This window comes from Benincasa hispida, chromosome 9 (genome assembly GCF_027475165.1).
Source record: "Benincasa hispida cultivar pf3 chromosome 9, pf3_genome.v1.1, whole genome shotgun sequence".
Classification (NCBI taxonomy): domain Eukaryota; kingdom Viridiplantae; phylum Streptophyta; class Magnoliopsida; order Cucurbitales; family Cucurbitaceae; genus Benincasa; species Benincasa hispida.
In genome coordinates this window covers 26,303,036-26,314,672 of record NC_143486.1, presented here as the reverse complement: position 1 = coordinate 26,314,672, position 11,637 = coordinate 26,303,036, and the positions used below count along the sequence as shown (strand labels likewise).

Genomic DNA, 11,637 nt, shown 5'->3' with positions numbered 1-11,637 from the left:
TGGTACTGATGAAAGTACTGTTTAAAAAATGCTCGAAATTTGGCCTTTTGCTTACGTGAGTCATGTGTGAAAGTACTGTTTTAACCCCGAAACACTCGGGAGGCCAGACGCAACCCAGATTTTTCACTCTTTTCTCTCGTTCCTCTTGCTTTTTCATCTTGTTCCTCAATTCACGTTGCTCTCCTTCATTTTTTTCCTTGATTTTTTCCTTCTTTTGAATTATTCCTCTCGCTTATTCCTTTTGCTTCCTCCTCTCGCTTCTTTCTCTCGTTTCTTCCTCGTTAATTTTGTAATTTTTTCCTTCATTTGAATTCTCACTCTCACTTCTTCCTCTCCTTTTGACTATGCTCCAACTTACATCTTTGATTAGAGAAGAAGAAGAAGACGACTTCGACATAAACGGAAGGAATCACTGGAAAAGGAGGGCAACTGAAGAAATGAGAGTGAGAAGGAAATCTTGCTGGAAAAACGAAAAAAAAAAAGAAAAAAAAAGCAACATAAACATAAATCGTCGAAAAAGAAAAAAGAAAAATTACTGAAAAACAAAGAGCAGTCATGAATAGAAAAAATCACTAGAAAAGAAAAAAGGAAAAAAAATAGAAAAAATGGGAAAAAAATTGCAAAAGAGAGAAGGAAGAAAGAAGAATAGTTAAAGTGGTAAATTTACATGATGAAAAATCGAACAAATTAAAACACGAGGTTAAATTTCGAGATGGGCCATTGGTACTAGTAGGAAAAAAATAGAGGGAGAAATTATTTCTTCCAATATAAAAAAATTGATGCAATTTCCCCACAAAATGACTAGGGTTGTCTTGTCTTCTTCCCCCCAATTTTTCTTCCATGGCGACCGGCTCTCTTTGAACCTTCCATGGCTTTGCAATTGAATGAGCATCCGCCACTCTCGAGCTCCACGACATAATGGTGTTTGTTTAAATGGTTCTTCTTCTTCCTCCTCCTCCACAAAGGTTGGTCCTCTGTGAACTTACCCAAAGGTGCGATTACAAATGCTCCTTATTTTATTTTGCTTGCATTCTCTCTACTCGGTTTTCAGCTGCTTGGATTTTGGAGACCGTTTGTACTTATTTACATGGGTTGTTGATTAATTTTCAGGGTATTAAGCTTTCTTTTTTGTTGTATCACTGAATTTGTGTGACATTCATGAATCCTGATTTGAATAATCAATTTCTTTAAAGGGGTTTTGCTGTTAGTTCGTTGACTAGGTTTAATTTCGTACTTCTTTGAACTCATTCATTTTTTAAATGAAAGAGAGCTTCAGGAATTGACTCCTTTGAATTAAATGCATAATTTTCTCTAGAGTTCCTTAGCCCTTTCTTCTTCCTGCTGCCTAACAAGAATTTCAATTTTGCTTTTATGAAAAATGAACACTAAAAACTTTAAGAGTTTAAACAACTGAAACGGGAATTTGACATTAAAGGAAAGTTGGTAGAAAGTGTATTTTGATAAGACCATAATTAAAATAAAATAAGAAATAAGAGGGCGTAATTTGTAGTTAGCAACATAGCATCCTCATTTGCAAATTGTAATTAAATGGTCTGTTCTTCTTCTGTACTTTAACTGTCAAGCACTGAAGAACATAGCTCTTGCATGCCGCAGTTGGGAAGATGCTACATCTGATTATGAAGTCAAGTTTCAGGGCTGCTGTGTATTCACCTTCTGCTTTGTATCTCTTATTTCATGGTGCTAATCATAGTATCTTTGGGGTCTGTAAATGCGTACTTAATTCCAATTGTCAGTCTTTAACAGCATTTGTTTCCTCAACATCAAGCTCAAATTTGGAACCCATTGTGCTAGGACTCAAGAATAAACGCATCTTTGACATCAGGTTGTTATCTACAATGTCTGAAAGAATTTTGGTTCAGGCTCGAGATCCTGCAAAACTAAGTGTTGACATACAAATTTCCATTGAAGAGCATAGATTGAGTGATACGTGGAAGTTATACCAACAGCATATGGAGATGGAAGGGTTTCCTAGAAAATCTGTTGTTAATAAACTATTAACTGCTTTTGCGGAAACTCTGGAAATTCAGTGGCTTGAAAAGGCCTATGATTTGGTAGAACAGGCATTTGCAGAAGGGAAGCAGAACTTGTTAGAGAAGGACCCTCTAATCTATTTGTCTTTTAGTCTTGCAAAATTGGGGCTACCCGTTCCCGCATCAACCATTCTAAGAAATTTGATAAAAATGGAACAGTCACTTCCTGTAGCTGCTTGGTCTGCAATATTGGCTCACATGTCACAAACTGGTTCTGGGGCTTACCTTGCTGCTGAATTGATTCTTGAAATAGGATACTTGTTCCAAGATGGCCAGGTGGATCCACGTAAAAGATGCAATGCCCCTTTGATTGCTATGAAGCCTAATTCTACTGCTTTTAACATTGCTTTGGCGGGTTGTGTCTTGTTTGGGACAACTAGAAAGGCAGAAGAACTCCTTGATATGATGCCTAGAATTGGTGTCAAAGTAGATACCAACTTATTGATGGTAATGGTTCATATACATGAAAGAAATGGACGGAGAGAAGAATTAAAGAAATTACAGAGACACATAGATGAAGCCCGTAACCTAAGTGATGTTCAATTTCGGCAGTTTTATAGTTGCTTACTGACATGTCACCTGAAATTTGGAGATCTTGAATCTGCATCTAACATGGTTTTGGACATGCTGAGGAAATCAAAAATAGCAAAAAATTCGGTCGCTACAGCTACCTTGGCATGTAATACTGCAGAAAATCACATAAAACCATCATCTGGGCAAGGTTCTGAGAAAAAAATTTTCTGCCAAAATGATGGATTGAAAGATAAGATATCAAATGGAAAATCCATTTCCTTTGAAGATTTTGTTCTGGACAAAAATTTTCTGAAACTTGATATTGAAGCCAAGGAAATTCTTCGCACCTTGCTTACGAAGCTGCAATTGCAAGTTGAACTGGTTACAACTGAACGTGGTATTCTCCAGCCAACTGAAGCTATTCTTGTAAAACTAGTTAGGGCTTTTCTGGAAGCTGGTAAGACCAAGGATTTAGCTCAGTTTCTTATCAAGGCAGAGAGGGAAGAGTCACCAGTATCTAACAATGATTCAGTGCTGGTTCATGTCATTAATGCATGCATTTCACTTGGATGGTTAGATCAAGCACACGACCTTCTTGATGAGATGCACCTGGCTAGTGTTAGGACTGGTTCTTCAGTATATGGTTCTCTGTTAAAAGCGTATTGTAAAACTAATCGAACTGGTGAGGTTGCATCTCTCTTGCGAGATGCTCGTAAGGCTGGAATACAGCTTGATTCAAGCTGTTATGATGCATTGATCAATTCTAAAGTGCTTCAGAATGACAACAAGGGGGCACTCAAACTTTTTCAGGAGATGAAAGAAGCTAAAATACCAAGATCTGGACATCAAGAATTTAAAAGATTGGTTGAGAATAGTGCAGTGAATGATGAAGCTGGATTGATGGCAAAACTCTTACAGGAAATAAAAGATGGGCAAAGAGTGGATTATGGACTTCATGATTGGAACAATGTTATACATTTCTTCTGTAAGAAGAGACTGATGCAAGATGCTGAGAAGGCTTTGAAGAAAATGAGAAGCCTTGGACATTGTCCAAATGCTCAGACCTTTCATTCTATGGTAACTGGATATGCTGCCATTGGTGGGAAATATGTAGAAGTAACAGAACTGTGGGGGGAAATGAAAAGTATTGCATCAGCTTCGTTCTTGAAGTTTGATCAAGAACTCCTTGATTCTGTGCTTTATACTTTTGTGAGGGGTGGGTTTTTTGCTCGAGCAAATGAAGTTGTGGAGGTGATGGAGAAAGACAACATGTTCATTGACAAGTACAAATATAGGACCTTGTTCTTGAAGTACCATAGAACACTTTACAAGGGCAAGGCTCCCAAGTTCCAAACAGAAAGCCAACTAAGGAAAAGAGAATCAGCCTTGGCTTTTAAGAAGTGGGTTGGTTTGTATTGATTTTCTTAAAATATGCAGTTCTTCTGTCAAATGCCCTTGCATCATCTGTGTCCTCGAGCTTTTGAGTCCAATACGGATGTTCTCAACAATCTCTTGTTGATGTCATTCAACTCTACAACATGATTGGATTAATTTACTCAGCTATCTTAATGTATCCATCTCCAAGAAGCTCAATCCATTAATGACAGAGTTTTGAACACGTCAAATGTGGAGGTGGTAGGGCAAGATTGAACTCGGTAGGAATTCTGATTTTGTCGTTGCTGGAGACCAAGCAGGCATTGCAAGGAACTGATCGTCAAATTTCTCGACGAATGTACTGCCACAAGAAAGATTGGTTAAAAAGACGATGTTTCCTTATATTGACAAAGGTTTGTGTTTCCACTTCTCTTTCCATTTTGTCCATCTTCATTTAGTCTCTGTGACCAACCTGCTCATTGTGGCAATGAGGTTAGACCATAGTATCTAAAGAAAAAATATTGATCAGTTCTATCATGAAGTCGTAATTTTAATTCAAGTTCTGTTTAAGGTTGAACTAACTTGGCTTCCATGTTTTGATTATGTTTTGTGAACTTCAGAGATTTTTTACGTTTTTCCTCCTTTTTATTCTGGAGTTAAATACACGTACTTTTCTTTCCCCTTTTTGTTTTGGTGACGTGATTCTAATTAGAGTTTATTTCAGTAGAAGTGTTACTTGTTATGATATTACTGTCGATGGGTTTCTGCATGTAGTGATTATCTTTCAACGTGTTTTTAATTACCTAGTTTTTCCTTGATATAAAAGTGCTAAACTGTACCTTGGTGGCAAAATGCAGTAATTGAACTTTGGAGGCACTCTTTTCTGCCCCGCGACAAGATGACAAGATAATCAATCGAGAAAGTTCAGAGTCAAGGGAAATGGATACTCCTCTGGCAATGTTGTCGACCGTATCTATGGGCATTGTTTAATTTATTCCATCTTCCTGAATGGTCGTGGGGTTCCTCCACGGTGATTAACAAGGTACTGGTTCGCAGTTTTTTCAGTCATCTACTGTAAAGTGTGCCGGCTGCTTAGACCGAGACTCTAGGAGTGGCATTTGAGACTGTCTTGCAGTCATGTGACAAATGAACATTATCTGCTTTTAGTTTCTTATGTTGCTGCACAAGAGTGTTTTAGAATCATAGCTTTTGTTGAATTGTGATGTGGGATTAAGGAGTTCGTTAAAAGTTTGATCAAATAACTTGTAATAGTTAAGATTATTGTCCACATTAATTTGAGTATTCCCAAAATCGTGCAAGAGATAGTACTTTGTTTTATTTTACTTTCCAAAAATAAGTGATGGAAGATTAATAAACTCACTCAAAAAATAGGTTATCCAACCACGTTTTTCTTGGTGCTTTTGTTTTGGAAAACATGAAGTTGTTTTGAATATAGTTTGTATTATATATACATATTAGTTGGACAATCTGTGATGGCCATTATACTTCTATTGAAATTTTACTTTAGATGTTTTGATGTCCTAAATAATAGAAATTTTTTCTTGGGCCTCTTAGGGTACTTTCTAGAATTATTGTTTTGTCTAGGATCATGGTTTGATGTTTTTTAATGTTTTCTATTGGTGTAAAACGATTGTTTTTTTCCTTTGATGATTGCTATCCTTTTAGGGATTTTAGCCTTTAATTTCCTCTCGGGAAGCTTTCTTGTGACTCACCCATGGTGGTCGGGAGATTTTATCTTCCTTTTGTAATTTTGCTCATCCATATATATTTGTATCTTCATCCAAAAAAAAAAAAAAAAAAAAAAAAAAGAAGAAGGAGAAACCTCTCAATTACAAGACATTATCATTTGGAAAAGCTCCTCACTTCCCCTGCATGGTCACCTAGTGTGATTCCTCAACCTATACAATCTTGGAGTATTCTCCTTAACCTATACGACTCCCCCTTGAAACTGCTTCAACATGTTCACTGTGGAAAGCACTTTATTAGTGACCTTGTCCAACTTAGGTCTCTATGTTTGACGTGAATGTAGGAGTGAATCCAACTTAGGTCTCTTTGTTTGATGTGGATCTAAGAGTGAATCTTGCCTGGACACTCACCTTAATAGAGCTAATCTTGCTCAACCTTTCACGTGTAGAGAGTCAATGGACTTGGACTAAGTCATTCTAAGACACATACAAGCTTCAACTCTTCTATCATTACATTCCCTAATTCATTTTCTAGCCCTAATTTGAGGATTGTGGTTTATTTAGCGAACGCTCCACCAGTATAATGTTTATTTAGACCCCCCTTGTTTTGTAGGGTTCCTTATCTTTGATGATTGATTTCATCAAACACAATTTGGCACCATGTAGGAACAATTCTCAAGTTTTCAAGAACGGCCCAATTTTTGCTAGCTTTATAACACACTAGGTGGACCTTCCTTGTAGAAACTGCCAAGTGACCACGTTGCAAGAAAGTGTTTGGGCACCTATAATGGCAACTGAGAAACGAGGAAATGTTAAAAAGGGAATAACGGATAATTGAGCAAAGGAAAACTGGACATTACTACCAAAGGTTAATGTTCATTCCACCAACTATATCCATGCAGTAGCAACAAATGCCCATTAGTATCATATTTGCTTTTTGAAAACAAAGACATGGTCCCTTTGTGAGTTTGAGGATCTAATGACCTAACCCACGATACCGACTATGAGTCATTGTCCTTGAAAAAATAAAAAGGCTTCAGGTCTCAAAGGAGATATTGGTTGAGTAGAGGCTCAACAATATATATGGAAAAAAATTCACAGTACTACAAGAGTATCTACTCCTTTTATTTACACTATGGTTTTGCTTTTATAAATAATTTTGTAAAGTTGATGATCCCACATCCTTTTTGAAATGATGCTTACGTGGCAAGTAGTGAATGAAATGAGTATCTATACTTTTGTAGTACCAATTTTTTTTTTCGATACACAGAGACACCATTATCCTTTTATTCAAATAGTGACTAGGACAAGCTATCGAGGTGGTTTGTACCTGTAGATTTCAAAACCTCTAGAATGGGACAAAGAGATCTCATTGATTCTCTTCCATTTGATTAGCATAATGTCTATCTTGTATAATGATCACGACACCATGCACTGCTAATGTTCATGTTTAGTTTTTAAAGGGTTTGACTTTAAGTTGATTCTGTGGGTTCAAAGCTTCCCTGAAATTAACAAATTGTCTCCCGTGAAATTTCCATTACAAAGTAGCTAGCTTGAGAGACTTTTCGCCCACTTTGATGTGATGTAAAATAAGGGCCCAAGGTAAGATAGAATGTGCTCCACCTTAAAGGCACTAGTTTCTATGGTTTGAAAATTGAAATTCAGATTTAACTAAAATTCACGTATTGATAAAATATATTAACTTGAAAACTTATTGGCAGTTGGTAAGTAGAAGTAGAATTCTTTAGTCACAGACAGAGTCAGGTTCATTCCTTTCTCGAAAATCTAAAAAACACTTTCAGAGGTGAAAAAGAAGAAAAACAACAAAAGGGAGTGTGACATACACCTTTGGAATCTTAAGGTTGCCTTGTCCTAGACACCAATACCATCCCAAGAAATGAAAAGAAAAGAAAAGATAAAACATTGTAAATGAAATGACGAGTGGATCGGACTGAATCACTGAACCAAATCAAGGACTTACCTCGTTTGGCTCTCTTTTACTCCATGCTTAAGCTGGCAAACAAAGACAAACAAACAAACCCTCATTGATCTTTTGCAGTGTTTACGCTGAGAGTGAGGTCATTTACCCACAAAACCAAGGCCCCTTTTTTTTCTTTTCCCAATTTTCCCAATTGGCTTTTCTGCTCTTGTTCGTTGTTTTGACTCATAATTGGTCGTCCCCACAATCTCTTTCATCTTCTGACATCCCTTGTTTCACAAGGTAAACCCACCACTGATACTGAATACTGATAGCTACTTCTTGATGTTGTTAAATTTAATTACTCACCACCACCAAACTGTTAATTTCCTAATTATGTCTCGCCATTAATCTTTTTCCAGCTTTCTTCTCCCCCTTCTCATAAAGCTTTGCCTGCTTTTGTCAAGGACAACGATTATAAATGGCAAGTAACCCAATACTCCCCTGCTTTTACTTTTGATCTCATTAAAATGACTTTACAATAATAGAGATATTACTTGTCCTTTGGCTTTACTAAACCACTTCAAAACAATGGAAATAATATTCCTACTCGTATATCTAGAATCTTTCTGAATCTCTATCTAAGAATATATTTTTCACTTATATATCAATAATCTTTGTTACTTTTAATTGATATAGGACTATACATCCGCATCGGATTCTTGACAGCTTCATAGTGGGTAAGCGTAAGAGCAATCCAGTGTCAAATCTAGAAAGAGGGGGGGGGGGGGTTTGAATTGGTGTAATTTTGATGATTGCCATTGGTGTAATTTTGAAGCGTGCGTGAATAGTGTCAGAATTGTAGCAGCAGAGATACATATTGCTGTGTTAAATGAGCTTTTGCTGAACCAAACTTAAAGTAGTGAAGTGAATTCATAGGTTATTATTACTCCTTCCCAAAAAAAATGTGCCTGCTGCATTCAATTTCAGCATAACCAAAGCCTAACCAATCTCCATTGTTGCCAAATTTAATAAATTTGTTTGGAGTTGTAAGCCATTTCAGTTGGGACAGAGTTTTAGTACACTGACTACTGCTCTGTGCTTGCTCAGAATCAGACACATTACTCTTAAACCATAAAGACTATTGCTATTTATTGGGTATTTCTTCTCTCCCCACATTTCAAATCCTCAAATCCTACCACTTTTCATACGTGGGTCCTACCAAATATTATTGCCCTATAAGCGCATACCTAATAGGCTAATACCAGGTAACAAATGGCTGCTAAAGTGTAGATTAGGTTTTATCAAGCTTTGGATGGTGTATCTATTTTAGCTTTACACTCTTGAAAGTTTGAACTCCAAGTCTTAAACTTTTGGTTTGATTCTAATGCAAAAGGAAGACTTACCTATTAAGTTTTTTTTTATAAGTGACCGGAATATAGCAATTAACACAAGTTTTCTCCCCTAATTAAAATCCTTGTTCAACGAAGTGAATAGTTGTTCACCTTTTAGTCGTGTGCAAAAAGATTTTCATAATATTTATTGACTTAAACCTTTAATCTTAAGGATTTAACATGAGAATCACTAAATAAATAAAAGTTAAATTACAAATCTAGTTTGTGAGTTTTGAGATTTGTGTATTTTTAAAATTATAAAATTTAATCAATGAATTTTAGAAAAATTTTAAAATTTAGTATCTACTAGACAACTTGAAAGTTAAGGATTTTATTTGACATAAAATTCAAATTTACAATTGAAATATTCAAATGTTAAAAAATGAATTAGAAATAAAATTAGAAGTTGAATGAATTATTAAATTAGACTCCTCACACGCCAATGAAAGGTTTAAGAAATTGACAAAATTAGGTCATTCGAGTTTTCAGTTTTGAGAAATGGGCCCATTTTTAAGGTGTGTTTTTTGGAGACTCTTCTGCAAATCAAAATTCACAAATGCCTTTATTAGGGTCCAACCTTTTATCTTCTAGATTTCATAAATTCTTTGGTAATTTTTTAATAGACAAAAAAAGTTTATATTATTTTTTTAACAATAGGTGATATGGAGTAAAATTGGAAGTGGGTATATAATTTTTATTTATTTATTTGTTTTATACTCGATCCAAAAAAGTTATATAAAAAAAACATAGGGGTGTTGAGTTGAGATTTGATGTTTGAAGTTTATATGTTTGGCAGAGATCATATGTCTATATTTGGGATGCAAAGTTGAGTTCATATGTTAGAGGGTATCTGATGCGATTTTTCGAACTCTTCATAATCTACTTTTATGATCACTATTTTTATTTATAATTTTTTTTAATTCAATTCTACCCATCTTTGTTTGAATTATATATGAATTGTAATTTTGATTATATATTTTTTTTAATTTTTTTTGTAATGAACAAAAATTAACCAATTACTACATTTCTTATAGGAATATGGAATAAAATTGGAAACTAAAGAGAAATTAAAACTTTTGATTTCTAATTTTTTCTCCATGAATTTCATCGTCGTCATCTTTTTTTTCTTCTTCTTTCATCGTCCCATCATCTTATTAGTCATTGAAATGTCATCACATTTATTCAACATCTCCACTTTTAATTCTTCCAAATTTGGAGATCATAACAGAACAAATCTCCATTTTTTACTAATTCTTGCAAAAAAAAAATTCAGAAAAAAATCTCCATTTTATTTTTTTTATATTTGTTTTTTTTTTTTAACTTTTTGCTCCATCATTCAACTACATACATACTTTTCCAAATTCTTAAGACTTATTTGATATGTGAATTCAATGAAATAAAGATATGTTTACAATTTTCTACGTATAAATATTACACTTAACATAGACAAAATACTATTATTTATATAATCAACAACCCTACGATATATTTTAACCGTCATGAAACGTATGTGTTGAATGTGCACAAAAAATAGGGTCGTCATTAGGATTTATTTACATCTCGCCAACAATGAGCCAATTTCATGTATACAAAGAAAAAATATTGTTCACTAAAAGTTGGCTAATTCTACTAAGTGGACACCAACAATACCTCTTCCTAGATTGTAGTGGAATTGTTAAGAAGGAATTAGTCTTATAATGGTCGAAGGAAGTTGTTAAAGTTGATTATTAAAGGTGATTTTCTCCGAAGTTTGTAGTCAGAGTCGAAGTTGGTTGCACGAAGGTGGTATTGGAGTTGGTTGCTGGAGTTTGTCGTCAAAGGTGGTTTTCAAAGCCTGCAGTTAGTCATTGGAGTTGGTCATGTGAAGATGGTCATCAAAGTTGATCATCATAGGTGGTTTTTGCTGAAGTTTGTAGTTAGAGGTGGCTGTCGAAGCTTATAGTTAGTCGTCTAGGTTAGTCATTGGAGTTTGTTGCGGAGGTGGTTGCCGAAGTCCGAAATTGGTCGTCAAAGTTGGTTGCACAAAGGTGGTCGTTACAGTTGGTTGCAAGAGTTGTCGTTGGAGTAGTTGTCGGAGCTTGTGGTTGGTTGTCGGAGTTGACCATGAGAAAATGGTTGTCAGAGTTGGTTCACAAAGTTTGACAGCGGTAGTTGCCGATGGAGGCTAACGAATGGAACCTTTGAAAACATTGAAAGAATTGAGAGTTTAGGTACGTTGGGGTAAGTTAGTAAAATATACCAACTCAATTCCAGCAACATTTAAATTTAGTAGGCCAAACATTGCATCTTTATATTTTACCAACTCAATTTAGTTCATATTATTGGATCAAACACCACGTAAAATTTTAGTCTCGATAAACGATTGAAAATCGTGATTTTTGAAGGTTTTCTTTTTTGAACTTTGGTTGGAATTCATGATTTCCGATTGAGATTGTGATCGAAAATCATAAATTCTAAGCCAAAATCTTGACCAAAATTAAATATATCCAAATCCTCTACCTTTTTTTTCTTTAGGTTTTTTCAATAGTCCTTTCTTTCATACATTATTTGTATAAAATATTGTTTTTAAAATTTTTTTATTAAACCAAACAAAGAAAACATAAAGTAAAATTTATTTTTTTTTAAAAAAAACTTCTTGAAGAATTATGTTAACCGAAAACGTATACACAAATTTTGGTTTA

The 11,637-nt window shown here is 34.9% G+C and overlaps 1 protein-coding gene across 8 annotated transcripts; it reads left to right on the top strand.

Moving 5' to 3' along the window:
* The first annotated feature begins 762 nt into the window (after positions 1-762).
* On the top strand, positions 763-5,259 carry LOC120085713 (Pentatricopeptide repeat (PPR) superfamily protein). 8 transcript variants are annotated; one of them, XM_090316963.1, is made up of 4 exons: positions 767-992; positions 1,615-1,721; positions 1,813-4,351; positions 4,796-5,259. In XM_090316963.1, the coding sequence occupies exon 3, from the start codon at positions 1,857-1,859 to the stop codon at positions 3,981-3,983; it is 2,127 nt and encodes a 708-aa protein (XP_090173089.1). In that variant the 5' UTR covers positions 767-992; positions 1,615-1,721; positions 1,813-1,856; the 3' UTR covers positions 3,984-4,351; positions 4,796-5,259. The 8 variants fall into 8 exon arrangements, with proteins under 8 accessions (XP_038897799.1, XP_090173089.1, XP_090173091.1 ...); XM_039041871.2 differs by having other exon boundaries at positions 763-965; positions 1,615-4,351; XM_090316965.1 differs by lacking the exon at positions 1,615-1,721 and having other exon boundaries at positions 767-965.
* The last annotated feature ends 6,378 nt before the right edge of the window (positions 5,260-11,637 follow it).